The sequence below is a fragment of the Silurus aristotelis genome (assembly GCF_946808225.1).
Source record: "Silurus aristotelis genome assembly, chromosome: 1".
Lineage (NCBI taxonomy): Eukaryota > Metazoa > Chordata > Actinopteri > Siluriformes > Siluridae > Silurus > Silurus aristotelis.
The window spans coordinates 10,009,489-10,025,825 of NC_139574.1; the positions used below are offsets into that span (position 1 = coordinate 10,009,489).

Consider the following 16,337-nt stretch of genomic DNA (forward strand, 5'->3'; position numbering starts at 1 on the left):
AATGAAATATTAAATTTAAAACACACACACACACACACACACACACACACACACACACACACACACACACACACACACTTACAAATCCATCTGTATTACACACGTTATCTTACAAATATAAACTATTTAATGTAATTTTTTTATTCGTATTTTATTTTATTTAATCAATTTCATTTAAGTGTTTATTCAATTTAATCACTATAATAAAAAAAATGTTTGCATGCTTTTTATTTATTTTATTTTTTATATAAAATATTATTTTATATATTATTTAACACATTAGGACATTTATTTAAAATAGTTTTAAAAATGTAAACTGTTGATGTTCACAAATGTTAATAATAAACAAAACACAAGCAATTTTATGTTTTGCATTTCTTTCCCCTGACCGCACCAAAATTCAACCAAACTGTGAATTTTGTGTAACGTTACACCCCTACTCAATGGTTCTGCATGATTGGGTATCCTTTTCCCATGGATCTACATGACTAGTCATCATCCTTTTCCTATTTCAAATCATCTTCCTAAAACTTACCTCACCTCACTTGAATTCTTGGCCAGAATATTTTACAAAAAAAAGACAGAAATGAGGAAATGAACTGACATGACCCACTGTAAGGCAATATTACAAATATTATTTGCTTAACTGCCTTTCAAATGATTTATTATAAATCTGGAAACAATTTGAATCATTATGAATGGTTACCTGCTTTATAAAAGTTTGCTGAAGTAGAAAAACAAGTGCAAACGTGTCTAAACCACACCTTGGATAATCTAGGATGTAATCTAGCTCAGAGCAGAGTTCTCCACTGCAGTGTTGTGAGAGCCCATGCTCTCTCCAAGTGAATCTGATCCAGCTGTTGGCTATTTGACAGAACCAGACTGCACATGGCAAAATGTTTTCCTTTTCAGAACTGTAATATTGGATATTTTTTGTTCCGTTCATCTGCCTGTTCACTCTATAACATTCTCTGGTTATTGGGTCATCCGGAAAAAAATGAGAGTCTAGAAAATTTATAGTCCACATCTGTAAAAGAGGAAAAAGAAAATTAAACTAAGTATTTTTTCTAGCTGACCAGTATGTGTGAATGTTGCTTTGTTAAAACTAAATAAAAAAAAGTAAATCCCCGTATGACAGACCTGCACCCTGCTGCTTTTCTCATTGTGTTGAACTACAAATAGTTCTGTCGAGACTGAACTTCCTCTATTGTTTGTTGCACAGAGCTAAGCATGGAACGCCTTGCTCAGCAGCTGTCTGGGATAATGGCCATGGTGGGCAGGATTTATATCCTCTCTAGGCCTATCTGCTGTAAAGACATGACCGGAAATGAACAAAGGATTTGGCATTCAGAGGAAGTGAAGTCTGTCACTAACTCTAACGCAAGCATGGTGACGGAAATGTTATTATACCGGTGGATTTTTGCAGAATATTCTGTCTGCTTAGCTCATTAGTCCATGAGTAATCTCCAGTCCTGCTCTACGTGTGGTTTCATTAGCTGTGGAATCAATGACGACGTGTGCAATGTTTCATAACTATTTATAACATCAAGAATAAAAACACATTAAATATCCATTTATAGCCATTTCAGTAAAGTTTATTTTCCTAGTGTAGACCAGAATTTTACATAAAAAATGTTAATCACATCTTAAGAAAAAAAACACTGCATTAAATGTGTGCGCACAATGAAGGAGTGGCGAGAGGATCAGCCTACACTGTTTACTCGTTGACCTCCTCCTCGTCCTCGTCAAAAGCATCTTCGCCATCGTTGGCTGTAGCTTCTTGGTACTGCTGGTACTCAGACACTAGGTCGTTCATATTGCTCTCAGCTTCTGTAAACTCCATCTCGTCCATCCCTTCTCCGGTAAACCAGTGCAGAAAGGCTTTCCGTCTGAACATAGCAGAGAACTGCTCAGAGATTCGTTTGAACAGCTCCTGGATCGCCGTGCTGTTGCCGATAAAAGTGGCGGCCATCTTGAGTCCCCTGGGTGGGATGTCACACACGGCCACTTTGACGTTGTTGGGAATCCACTCGACAAAGTAGCTGCTGTTTTTGTTCTGAATGGCGAGCATTTGCTCGTCTACTTCCTTCATGGACATGGGCCCTCGGAAGACGGTGGCCACGGTTAGGTAGCGTCCGTGACGCGGGTCACACGCAGCCATCATGTTTTTAGCGTCGAACATCTGCTGTGTTAATTCAGGCACAGTAAGGGCACGGTACTGCTGACTCCCCCTAGCGGTCAGTGGAGCAAAACCAGGCATGAAGAAGTGCAAGCGTGGAAAGGGAACCATGTTTACAGCCAGCTTACGGAGATCTGCGTTCAGCTGACCAGGGAAGCGCAGGGAGGTGGTGACTCCACTCATAGTGGATGAAACCAGATGGTTGAGATCGCCGTACGTCGGCGTCGTGAGCTTGAGTGTGCGGAAACAGATGTCGTAAAGTGCTTCATTATCAATGCAGTACGTCTCGTCCGTGTTCTCGACCAGCTGGTGCACGGACAGAGTGGCGTTATATGGCTCCACCACGGTATCAGACACTTTGGGTGAGGGCATGACGCTGAAGGTGTTCATGATGCGGTCTGGATATTCTTCACGGATTTTACTGATAAGCAGCGTTCCCATGCCTGAACCGGTGCCACCTCCAAGCGAATGCGTGAGCTGAAAGCCCTGGAGGCAGTCGCAGTGCTCACACTCTTTCCTCACTACATCCAGCACTGAATCGACTAATTCGGCTCCTTCTGTGTAGTGGCCTTTTGCCCAGTTGTTCCCTGCACCTGTCTGTCCTGCAGTGACCATAAAAAAACAAAGTGTTAGCATTTAAAAAAAAATGAAATTCAATCACTTCACAAACCCCTCCCACTAGCAGTTAGAGATTTCCATGTGCCAATTGCTTCCCATTTATCATTTAGACTGAGAAGTATTAGCAATGCACGGCTGTCTGAGAAGGTTTCACAGGCCTCTGTGTAATGTTAAAGAAAACTGTTAGACAGTTACGGTTGAGTATGGAAGTTGTCTCATATAATTAAAGGAATTTATGAAAAATAACTTTTTATTCAAACTCATTTATTTTTGTCATAATTTATATTAATGACTGCGGGGATAGAATTTTCCATTCATTCGTATTCCATGTGGAAAATCTACTGGTATATTTTAAGCATGTGAAATGTGTAATGAATGGAAACTACAAAGGCTGTGTCACCCTCAAGGCCCCACGGATATCTAACATAGATATCTATAGTTAAAACTGTTTATATTATAGTACAGTCAGTGGTTTATACTTGTTGGTATACATCTAGCATGCAAGCCGGAATGTTAATGGATTCTTAAATATACACTATATTTGGACATGACTGAACTCTTTAAATATTTCAGCAACACTATAAGCATGCAAATGTACAACTTTAAATGTATGTATTAGAGAAGTTGACATTGGTGCCAGTTACAAATTTTTGTAGGTACAGATTTAGATTTGATATGTTTAGCTTTTAAGTTTAAGGTGTCAATAGGAACTTGTTTATTAAAACTAAGTTTATGGCCACCAGTTAGCACCATAACATTCTTCAGTTTCAATTGTTAGCTAAAGCCTTATATCTGCCAACAGCTTAGCAGTAACAGAGAAACTTTGGTGGTCAATGGTGTAATTAAAACAAAGATTACACACAAAAACTGTAAAGGGAGCCATTTCTTTTAAACAATAAAAAAAACGGGTGGTAAATGATTCCCTTTTTTTTTTTTTTACATTCATTACCATGTGCCTGTATTTCACACCATTGGAATAGTGTGAATCACTTTGTAATTATATATGATGAATATGTCAAGTCTGTTTAATCACCTGACATCATGTCTGTTACTGAAAAGTAGACATGAACAGGAGACTGCATGACAATTTCTTAACTTTTGTAACTACTGTATATTACCTCACTGACAAGAGTAGTAATACTACTATTACTCTCTGATCCAATATTAGGATAAATGTATCGCTCTGGATAAGGGCATGTGCCAAAATCCATGAACGTAAATGCATAAAGTTATAATCTGGGATAGAAAGAAATCAGCCTCACTATTTCATACCATTCTGTGTGATTTTTCTTATAACCAATTGTAATAGTAATGCCCAGGGTTTCAGAAAAACCCAAAATAATCCACCAACTTATAAAATTTGCTTACAACAAATAGCCCTAATAGACCATATATACTTTACACCATTTAACAGACGCCCTTGTTCAGTGCGACTTACAGATATCTCTGTTATACAGCTGAGCAATCGAGGGTTAAGGGCCTTGATTAAAGGTCCAGCAGTGGCATCTTGGTGGTGGTGGGATTTGAACCCATGACCATTCGAGCAGAAAGCTTAATCTTTAAATCTTAATCACTGACCCACCACTTCCCCATATTATACTCTTACTATTCTGCACTCTTGTCAAAAACCACTGTGTATATACAATACATGAACATGTATATGATATATGACATCTCATATACAGTATATACATTTTGTATATTGTTATATATACAATAAAAATATACTACTGTTTTAAGAACCAGGCACATGTTTTTGTTATACATAATGAAGAACATCTGGAACTAATATAGCTCTGGTAACAGTTTTTATGCAGACTTGGACAGTATTCCTATGACACCAGCCATTTTCATACGGCAACTTGCTAAAATTGGTTTCATTTAAACTTTTAAGAGAATAAGAACATAAATCAAGCATAGACTTGACGATTGTGGCCTTGCTCAAGGGCCCACCAGTGTGTATACTAGTAGTTCTGGGATTTGAACATACAACCCTTAGCACTGAACTACCAAACCTAGCACCATAGAGCATAGTTTGGGCGAAAAAACCTTACCAAAGATAAAGTTATCAGGTCTAAAGAGCTGTCCAAATGTCCCGGATCGGACACTGTCCATCGTCCCTGGCTCCAGGTCCACCAGGACGGCCCGAGGCACAAACTTATGTGCTACAAACACAACAGACATAGCCATACAAGTCAACTTAACACTGGGTTATTTTCCATTTGGACCTTTTATTTACAACCATGAGAAGTATACATACACTTGTGTCACTCTGTTTATATCAGTATGATGGTTCGTTGCTGAAACAGAAACCTGCATTCAAACCTACTGCAAACAGTTTTACTTGAAGATTCGGGAGCTGAATGCATTCTTTTAGAATGACGGCATGATCTAAGGATGAAGGCCAGTCACACTGAGAGTTAGAGATATTGGTCTGGTATGAGAATGTGTGTGTGTGTGTGTGTGTGTGTGTGTGTGTGTGTGTGTGTGTGTGTGTGTGTGTGTGTGTGTGGATGGGGGATGTTCAACAAGGACGCTGATTCATACATTTACTCACTTTCTCACACACACAAATACAGAGTATCGTATACTCACAGCTTGCCTCGTTGTAATACACGTTAACTCTCTCCAGCTGAAGAACCGAGTCTCCTACATAGTTGCCTGCTGGATCAATGCCATGTTCATCACTTATGACTTCCCAGAACTGAGTGTGAAATAAAGCACAATGTCAGAATGCATGTCTTGTACTTAATGAACAAACCTTAATTGCGTTGAGATTTGGAAACTGAAATCTCATTCGTGTGTCCTAAACAGTATACTAATGGAATAAACCTTACTGAGAAATGGAAAGCACCAAAGTTCTCACAGTTCCAACAATACAGTACTGTCAGATTGTTTTAGTACACACTGTTTAATAGGATGTCAAGACAATTGTCAAGTTTATTTTAACTAAGTGAACATAAAATGCTGATAAATGGGGTACCTCTGAGTTCTTAACATCTTAAATAGGTTTTATGAATGCTTTTTAATAGTATAGGTCTCTATGCGTAATGGCTTCTGTACAGGGCAAACCTTAAGAACCCTTAATGTATCTAGATTGAACTTTTGTCATATGCCATTCTTTTCTCATAATCTGTGATGTGATGTAGGGAGAAATTCAGAAACAAGTGAATGTATTAAATGTAAGTTACTCTGGTAATGATTAAGAATAAGCTTGAGGTTTCTAATATTTTTATAGTCTCAAGCAGTTTTCTATAAATAAATAAGATAAAATAAATAACACGCTACACCTCAAAATAGATTCAATTTTATTTTTATTTTTAAGTTTAATTGGGCACATTGTTTCTATCCTATCCTTAAACAAATCTCAATCTACCCCTCCCTTTGTAAGGTTGTGGCATCAGACACACTTTATATGGTGGTTTATAATTCTACAACTAGTAAAAAAGTATTCAATGATATGACTGTAACAACTACAGTAAACACAAAGTGATTATATCTTAGTACTTTGGATAGAAATTATAGACAGTTGTTCCTTTCAGTGGTATTTGATTTTGGGACAAAACCTGCCACACCCATAGGCAGCTGAATCACTGTAACATTACACATGTAATTATAACAGGTGGATCTTTTGGCTGTTGTTTATTCATACTAAAAGAAGTTTAATACAAAAGAATTACTGCTAATAATGAAAAGAAAAGACATCTATTATAGCTCCTAAAGAAGTTTTTGTATTCTACTTCAATGAATGTACACAATGGAAAGGTGTAAATAAAAGAAAATAAGATTTACCTTGGTGCCAATCTGGTTGCCACACTGTCCTGCTTGTATATGAACTATTTCTCTCATTTCTGCTGTTAGTGGTGAAGCTGTAACACACTTCACTCCTGTCTGAGCTGAACTGCTGAATTCTGAGTTGCTCAGTGCTGATATAAATCTCTCTCTCTCTCTCTCTCTCTCTCTCTCTCTCTCTCTCTCTCTCTCTCTCTCTCTCTCTCTCTCTCCCCTCTCTGCAGCACATTACTTTCTACATGAAGTGCACTAAGTAGGGGATAAGTAATTTTAATATGGCCACATGTAGTGCACATGGAATTGAGCAGTAGTGATCTGTTTGAAACCCAGCCTCTCTGGAACTCAGGTTTAAAGCCCCGCCCACAACAGCTGTCAAAGGTTTAAGTGTCACATCAAACCTCCAATCAAAACCTCCAGTTAGCTCATAGGCCAGCACAATGGGGTGATCTTGTATTACAAAAGTGTGTTTCTGGGCTGTTTTTGATCAATTTGATTTGCACAGCCCCTAGGACAAAATGAAAACTAGGGCATTTATTTGAATCTTAATTATGTTTAATTACTTTTGGGTTTTATGTGGGAAAATGGTGAAATAGTATTTTTTATAATATGGTTATAAAGGGCACATAAACTAAAACCGCAACAAATTCACAACATAGAAGTTTGCATGGCATTTTGCGAACGTGGTAAAACATGTAATTCACCTTTATCTTCAGTTCCATCTTCATTCTTCCATCTTCACATCAGCAATCGGAATTCAGCATATCGTAGTAAAATGTTCACTTTAGTTTAGTTCATTTGCAGCATTTTTTTTTTCCTGTCAGGTTTTGCTGTATTTTCAAAATTTCTATATTGTTGTCTGTTACATTCACGCCAGTTTTTAATTCTGCCACTTTTCCATAGACCCATTTTTTTTTTCAATTGCGATTTTTATTCATGTAGAAACCATGAGCAATCTCATGTCTGGTATATCCACTGTACTTACAATCATAAACTAAAAGTCAATCCCAATTGTGAGATAGAATTGAAAGATACAGAAAGTGTGTTGATCACATGATCGCGTTTTTTGGGGGGCTTTGTATATCTTCAGCACTTCATACCTTCATACCGATCTTATGTTTTCCTTCTTTGTATCTTTGTTTTAATATTTTTACTCCATACATTGGTACATATTGGTTGTACCACCAACACCCCCCCCCCCCCCCCACACACACACACACACACACACATACGAAATCTTTAATCACACACATTGACCCTCTAATCAAAAGGTTGATTGTGAGCTGATTAATCAGCTTAAAACAGATGGTTAATTGGGAGATTTGGGGGAAAAGGGCTTCAAACAGGTTTAAACCAAAATCTCCTCAGAGCACTGCTATAGCACTAGCGCTACAGAAAGTTCATTACGTTTTTCAGTAAAATGGTTAGCTCAGGGCAGACATTTTGGGTCATCCTTAAAATACGGCCATTTGTAATATTCATGTGTGTAAAATATCTTTATTATCCAAATTGTGTTAAACTCTCAGCCTACACTCTTTATAGCAGTGCAGTAAACTAATTTTGTTGTCCTCTCCGACATGCTGCTGCAAAGTCTTCAGCTGTTCACATCTATCCGAGAGAACGCATGGTTTGTTAGCTCAGCTGAGAGAACCAGCAGAGGCAATTCACTTTATCTGAGATGGAACATATGGTCAAGAGATATTCCTCTGGGCATACTTATCAGTCTGATTTGTTAACACCACACATGAGTACTGCATTACTACATTTAAAGCTGCTGAGTTAGAAAGTTTCAACAAAGTAAGTAACATTTAGTCATCTAACATGCTCATTGCAAATGTATGGTTTCTTTCCTGTTAGTTAGCATGTAAGGTAATTGCACTTCCAGCTATGAGGAAGAAATTAATCTCATAGGTAGTTGGTTTGACAGTACCACAAGATTTACCCAGAACAGGTCAAAGTCTATCCCACTGACATCATTTCTTCTTGTGGGCCTGAAAACACAATGATTTGTAATGATTTCTTTCATAGCAAATGTTCAGATCACATGTTTCATTAACAAACAGCAAAGGGAAAGAATTTTTTAGTATGATGGGCCCCCTGGTGGCAGACTAGCAGCAGTTTGGAAATCTAAAAAACAATAACAAAAAACTATTAGAAATAAATAATAATTGAGGTTTTTAATATTTTAAGGCATTTTGTATTTTTCTTGGTTGAAGCAAAAAAATAAAAATAAGTCATCTCTCATGGTACTTATTGCCAGGGGACATAGAGATAGAAATAGAGATTTCCATTCAAATAGGAATGTATGTTTAAACATTTGGCAGAAGCCCTTATCCAGAGCAGCTTACATTTATCTCATTGATAAAACCAAACTCAGGGGCACAGGAGTGGCAGCTTAGCATGGCTGGGATTTAAACCTATTGCCTTCGGATCCAATGGCCTAACCACTAAGATACCACCTCCCCATGTGGCAACATGTAACATTTAACATAGCAAGTGAACTTTTTGGCCTTGGCACAAATCAATTTATTCAATACAAACCTAACACTGATCATCACTGTAAGACTATATATCCATACAGAGAAGCATGGTGGTGGTAGCATCATGTCTCTTCTTTGTCTAATGGCCTTCTTTCCTCATCCCTGACTTTTGGTGGATGATCTACTTTATAAAGAATCTTTATTAATTTTAAAAGATTTTTATAATAAAGAATCTTTATTAATTTTAATAAAGATTAAATAAAGATTAATAAAGATTTAATAAAGATTTTATTAAATTTTTTTTTTTTTTTTTGCAAAATTTTGTTTTACAGAATTTTCTAGTATGGGGTATTGTATTATAACCAATAAGTGATTTGGTGCAATTTCTTTCCAGATTTGATTTGATAGTTCTTCTTCTTTGTGGCACTGTTGGTTTAGGTATGCTCTCTAAGAAAACTCTGGGACATTCTAGAAATAGTTTTTTTTAATGCTGAGATTGTGTACCACTTACAGCTGCACACAGATAGACAGATAGACATTCAACTAATTGTTTGACTTGTGGTGGCACCTGATTACACCAGAAACGATTCTGTGTTTTAAAGTAAGAGGGGTGAATACTTGTGCAATCAATTTGCGACTCGCATCTCAATTTATTCCATTTTCATTTCAAGGTTGTAACAGCAAAATGTGAAAAAGTTCATGAGGGTGTGAATATTTATTTCAAGCAAGTATTGTACATTATGTTCGTATTGCATCATGATGTTGTTTAGTGTTTATCTTTTCATTCATCTGAGTGGTAAAGCATTTTATAATCCCCGTTTCACCTAATGCAGGTTTCTTAGTGGGTAAAAACTTGCTTATATGCACTATATGGGTAACATTTAAGTAGATAGGAGTCTGTTTTTTTATGACTGATAAACACTGCCTGGAATCTTTGTCACAATCACCACAAGGTGGACTTGAGGAATCATGCATAAGCTATTTATCGACATGTCAAAGTATCAAAACCATACACAGTACCACTTGCAGTGAAATGATTTTATAACTAGTGCATGACAGAGAAAGAAATAGAAAATAAATGAAAAGGATAAACTTTTTAAAATGCAAAGAAAGAAATATAATGTAAAAAAGTAATAACGTGCAGTTTTTCAATGGTTTGTTTTATGCGTGTGTGTGTGTGTGTGTGTGTGTGTGTGTGTGGGTGTAAAGAGCAGATTGAATTAGTGGATGAAGTATGTGTATTTGGCACTCTTAGTGGATTCAAAGTCCTGCAGAGTGTACAAACCTCTTACATTAAAAAAAACCAACAATAATAAAAGGGGACACAAGAAAACTTTAATTTGCATTGAAGAAATTCCAGTTTCTTCAAAAGGAAAAAAATCAGTATATCAGTATATATCAATCTAAATCTGTATATCTTAACTTATTTTCTTATTATATCTGAGTTTGCGAATACAACCTGGAATAACTGAGATCACTGTTAGGAAGTCACTCACATAGGCTGCATGAAGACATAATTGGGACTTCACAGCGGTGATCTGGCACCAAAATACTGCCATCTGGAGTGTTGTGGTTGATCCCATTGTTGTTCTAAGGCTGGCTTTCCTATATTAGTGAAAGTGGCAGTTGTTGTCATGCATTTAGCTATGTGGACTTCGTATCCTCACATGAAGGAACATATATATGAAGATTATTTTGGTGGATCATTTGTTTTGTCAAATGTCGTTTTGTATAGAAATGTGTATTACCTGATTACAAAAGCACAACCCTAGACATTTTCTTCGGGGTTTATTTTTTTAATTTTTTTATAAATAAAGATTGTTTTTTTTTTTAGAACATGTGGTGTGATAAGTTCCTCTTATGAACAAGACTTTGTTATTCATTGCTTTCATTTTTCATTGCAAAACTACACCAACTTCTTCTTCTCTTAGACTTTTGTTTAATTTGCATATTTTCTGACCTGTTGTCTTTTCTCTGGTTTTGGGACCCTCAAAACCAAGGCCTTACCCTTTGATCCAGTTTTCTAAATTTATTTAATAAACTCAACCTGCATTTGTACACAATTGGTCTGGTCCACAATATGTGGTTCACGAATCAGAATTTCTTACCGGATTGGTCAAGGCCCGGCTTACCAACGACCGCCACATGTGGGTTGTTAGATGGAGGAAAAGGAAATATTCTGGAGTGAATTAGATGAAGTGGTAGATGGTGTACCACAAAAAAAGATTGGCGATTGGGGCAGACTTTAATGGGCATGTTGGTGAAGGGAACAGAGGTGATGAGGAGGTGATGGGTAGGTATGGCCTTAAGGAGAGGAATGTGGAAGGGGAGATGGTGGTAGATTTTGCTAAAAGGATGGAAATGGCAGTGGTGAACACTTATTTTAAGAAGAAGGAGAATCATAGGGTGACGTATAAGAGTGGAGGAAGGTGCACACAGGTGGACTATGTGCTATGCAGGAGATGCGACCTGAAGGAGATTGGAGACTGTAAGGTGTTGCCGGGGTACAGTGTAGCTAGACAACATCGGATGGTGGTCTGTAGGATGGTTTTGGAGGTGAAGAAGAAGAGAAGGAGATTCAGAACAGAAAGAAGAATTAGACGGTGGAAACTGAAGGAGGAAGAGTGTAGTGTGAGATTCAGGGAAGAGGTCAGACAGAGGCTCGGTGGTGGTGAAGAGGTGCTGAATGATTGGGCAACTACTGCAGGAGTGATGAGGGAGACAGCTAGAAAGGTACTTGGTGTGACATCTGAAAAGAGAAAGGAAGACAAAGAGATGTAGTGGTGGAATGAGGAAGTGCAGGAGAGCATAAGGAGAAAGAGGTTGGCAAAACAGAAGTGGGATAGACAGAGTGATGAGAAAAGTAGGCAGGCGTTCAAGGAGATGCGACAGCGGGTTAAGAGGGATGTGGCGAAAGTTAAGGAAAAGGCATATGAGGAGCTGTATGAGAAGTTGGACACTAAGGAAGGAGAAAAGGATTTATACCGATTGGCCAGGCAGAGGAACCGAGCTGGAAAAAAAAAGAAGGATGTGCTGCAAGTTAGAGCAATAAAGGATGGAGATTGAAATGTGTTGACTAGCGAGGTAAGTGTGTTGAGAAGGTGGAGGAAGTATTTTGAGAAGCTGATAAATAAGGAAAATGAGAGAGAGAGAGAGAGAGAGAGAGAGAAGGTTGGATGATGTGGAGATGGTGAAGCAGGTTTTAATAAGGAGGAAGTGAGAGCAGCTATTACGAGGATGAAGAGTGGAAAGTCAGTTGGACCAGATGACATACCAGTAGTATTGCACAGTTTCTTATAGTCAACAATGATAAACCTATGATGAATAGACATTTGGTGCCACCCAGATGACAATGGGTTCCCTTTTGAGTCTGGTTCCTCTAAAGGTTTCTTCCTCGTTCTTCTCAGGGAGTTTTTCTTTACCACAGTCACCACTGGCTCACTCATTAGGGATAAACACAATTATAAGAAACAAACTAATCGGCACTAAACCAATACACTCCTTTATTAAAATGTATACCTGCTTTATCTCTGTAAAGCTGCTTTGAGACAATGTCAATTGTTAAAAGAACTCTACGAATAGAAAAGAATTGAATTGATTTGTCAAGTAGAGGGTTCAAATTAGTATTGATTTTTATATTTGCTTGTGAGTGCAGGAGCGACATCCTTAATTATCTATAAATTGAGGACAGCTGAGAAGATCCTCGGGGTCTCTTTACCCTCCAACATAAACATTTACACTACATGCTGCGTCCACAAATGCACCAGAATTGTGGCTGATCACACACACACACACACACACACACACACATACACACACACTCATCATCCTCCTGCCATCTGGGAAAACGTACCGAAGCATTCAGGCACTCATGCCCAGGCTGTGTGACAGTTTTTTTCCACAAGCCATCATACACCTGAATAAAAAGAGACTGGACTGATATACACACACACACACACACACACACACACACACACACACACACACACACACACACACACAAATGAACAAACTCATTAAATGTAAACATATGTTTGCAAAATTGCTGCTAAAACATTAAGTGTATGTATTTACAGTATTTATTATTATACGGACAATTAATTCGCACTAATAAAAAATCTTCTGTACTGGTATCTACTGTCTCACTATTTTATATTGTGATGATAGATAGATAGATAGATAGATAGATAGATAGATAGATAGATAGATAGATAGATAGATAGATAGATAGATAGATAGATAGATAGATAGATAGAGTGAGGAAAATAAATATTTGAACACCCTGCTATTTTGCAAGTTCTCCCACTTAGAAATCATGGAGAGGTCTGAAATTGTCATCGTAGGTGCATGTCAACTGTGAGAAACATAATCTAAAAGAAAAAATACAGAAATCACAATATATGATTTTTAAACTATTTATTTGTACGATACAGCTGCAAATAAGTATTTAAACACCTGTCTATCAGCTAGAATTCTGACCCTCAAAGACCTGTTAGTCTGCCTTTAAAATGTCCACCTCCACTACATTTATTATCCTAAATTAGATGCACCTGTTTGAGGTCGTACGCTGCATAAAGACACCTGTCCACCCCATACAATCAGTAAGAATCCAACTACTAACATGGCCAAGACCAAAGAGCTGTCCAAAGACACTAGAGACAAAATTGTACACCTCCACAAGGCTGGAAAGGGCTACGGGGAAATTGCCAAGCAGCTTGGTGAAAAAAGGTCCACTGTTGGAGCAATCATTAGGAAATAGAAGAAGCTAAACATGACTGTCAATCTCCCTCTGACTGGGGCTCCATGCAAGATCTCACCTTGTGGGGTCTCAATGATCCTAAGGAAGGTGAGAAATCAGCCCAGAACTACACGGGAGGAGCTGGTCAATGACCTGAAAAGAGCTGGGACCACCGTTTCCAAGGTTACTGTTGGTGATACACTAAGACGTCATGGTTTGAAATCATGCATGGCACGGAAGGTTCCCCTGCTTAAACCAGCACATGTCCAGGCACGTCTTAAGTTTGCCAATGACCATTTGGATGATCCAGAGGAGTCATGGGAGAAAGTCATGTGGTCAGATGAGACCAAAATATAACTTTTGGGTCATAATTCCACTAAACGTGTTTGGAGGAAGAAGAATGATGAGTACCATCCCAAGAACACCATCCCTACTGTGAAGCATGAGGGTGGTAGCATCATGCTTCGGGGGTGTTTTTCTGCACATGGGACAGGGCAACTGCACTGTATTGAGGAGAGGATGACCGGGGCCATGTATTGCGAGATTTTGGGGAACAACCTCTTCCCTCAGTTAGAGCATTGAAGATGGGTCGAAGGCTGGGTCTTCCAACATGACAATGACCTGAAGCACACAGCCAGGATAACCAAGGAGTGGCTCTGTAAGAAGCATATCAAGGTTCTGGCGTGGCCTAGCCAGTCTCCAGACCTAAACCCAATAGAGAATCTTTGGAGGAAGCTCAAACTCTGTGTTTCTCAGCAACAGGCCAGAAACCTGACTGATCTAGAGAAGATCTGTGTGGAGGAGTGGGCCAAAATCCATCCTGCAGTGTGTGCAAACCTGGTGAAAAACTACAGGAAACGTTTGACCTCTGTAATTGCAAACAAAGGCTACTGTACCAAATATTAACATTGACTTTCTCAGGTGTTCAAATACTTATTTGCAGCTGTATCATACAAATAAATAGTTTAAAAATCATACATTGTGATTTCTGGATTTTTTTTTTTAGATTATGTCTCTCACAGTGGACATGCACCTACGATGACAATTTCAGACCCCTCCATGATTTCTAAGTGGGAGAACTTGCAAAATAGCAGGGTGTTCAAATACTTATTTTCCTCACTGTAGATAGATAGATAGATAGATAGATAGATAGATAGATAGATAGATAGATAGATAGATAGATAGATGGATAGATGGATGGATGGATGGATGGATGGATGGATGGATGGATGGATGAGCACCATTGTTATCCAGCACTGTCTTAATCCTCCTGGGCATGGAATTCACCAGAGCTGCACAGGTTGTTGCTGGGATCCTCTTCCACTACTCCATAATGACATCACGAAGCTGCTGGATGTTAGACACATGGTGCATCTCTACCTTAAGCTTGAGGAGCCGCACAGGTGCTCAATAGGGTTCAGGTCTGGAGACATACATGGCCACTCATTACCTTTACCTTCACCTTCCTCAGCAAAGCATGTTGTCATGTTGGCGGTGTGTTTGGGGTCGTTATTATGTTGTTTAACTGCAGTTCGGCCCAGTTTCTGAAGGGGGGCATCATGTTCTGCTTCAGAATGTCACAGTAAATGTTGAAATTCATCCAGGATGTTCTTCAGCAAACTATTTGTGGGCTTTTATTGTGAGCCAGCTTCAAAAGAGGCTTCCTTCTGGAAAGACAGCCTGCAAACCGACTTGTTGCAGTGTGTGGCGTCTGGTCTGAGCACTGACAAGTGGACCTTTCACTTCTGCAACCTCTAAATGCTGCAGCACTCATGAATCTGTTTTTTTAAGCAGCTTCTGCACCTGAAGCACAGCATGAGAACTCAACTTCTTTGATGGACCCTTGCGAGGTTGCTGTCCCGTGTAAAACCCGTCTTGGGAAACCTCTGTATGACCCTGACCACTGTACTGTAACTCATATTTGTGAAGAACTACAATTCTTATTCTTAAAGTCTTTTCCATGAGATGCCATGTTGAACATCCAGTAGTCAGTATGAGAGAATTGTACTCAATGCAACACATTTTAACTGCTAATACAATATTCACACATTTGTATGGTCCTGTCAAGAAGACAAAAACAAGAACATAATAAATAGGACATGTGACTTTGCACGATTAAATGACATATCACTTAGGGTGTACTTACTTTTGTTGCTGGCTATTTTAACAATAATGGCTGCATGTCGAGTTATTTTTACTACTCTAAAATATATTTAAGTTTCATTTCTATAGTATTGTCCCTAGAGAAGAATATACTAAAATGGATGCTGAAATGTGAGGGGTGTGAGCCTACACAATTGATTACATTTTAAACATTTAATAAATAAACAAAAACAAATTTAAGTTTTTTTCCCCACTTCCATCCTACAGCATTGATGACGTCACCTCCCAGAGTAAGCCTGCTTTGAAACTTGGAGCCTCATTGTCCTGACTTGCTTCCCGTAGCACTGGAGCGAACCATCACTGAATAGGGGAAGTATTCAAAAAGTTTGTTAGAATTACAAAATACATTTGACTAAATATTAAATTTTAT

The 16,337-nt window shown here is 38.3% G+C and overlaps 2 protein-coding genes across 2 annotated transcripts in view; one reads left to right on the top strand and one right to left on the bottom strand.

Annotated features, from left to right (window-relative positions):
* cUnh18orf63 (chromosome Un C18orf63 homolog) overlaps positions 1-16,337 on the top strand; it is a 72,753-nt gene that overhangs the window by 56,201 nt on the left and 215 nt on the right. Inside the window, exon 15 of the transcript XR_014534308.1 lies at positions 16,175-16,197. The gene's annotated coding sequence lies outside the window, so the exon portion shown is untranslated. The remainder of the gene's footprint in view (positions 1-16,174; positions 16,198-16,337) is intronic.
* Positions 1,581-6,747, bottom strand: tubb6 (tubulin, beta 6 class V). The gene is made up of 4 exons (XM_083559001.1): positions 6,590-6,747; positions 5,393-5,501; positions 4,852-4,962; positions 1,581-2,781 (listed from the first exon to the last, which is right to left on the bottom strand). Exons 1-4 carry the CDS (start codon positions 6,644-6,646, stop codon positions 1,718-1,720), a joined length of 1,341 nt encoding a protein of 446 aa, XP_083415127.1. The 5' UTR covers positions 6,647-6,747; the 3' UTR covers positions 1,581-1,717.

Bases quoted from the DNA above. Each gene is read 5' to 3' on its own strand.
- tubb6 (XM_083559001.1), bottom strand. From the start codon at position 6,646: ATGAGAGAAATAGTTCATATACAAGCAGGACAGTGTGGCAACCAGATT. The intron at 5,502-6,589 runs GTAAATCTTATT...TTTCACACTCAG, and splicing joins GCAACCAGATTGGCACCAAG to TTCTGGGAAGTCATAAGTGA. The intron at 2,782-4,851 runs GTAAGGTTTTTT...TGGTCACTGCAG, and splicing joins ACCTGATAACTTTATCTTTG to GACAGACAGGTGCAGGGAAC.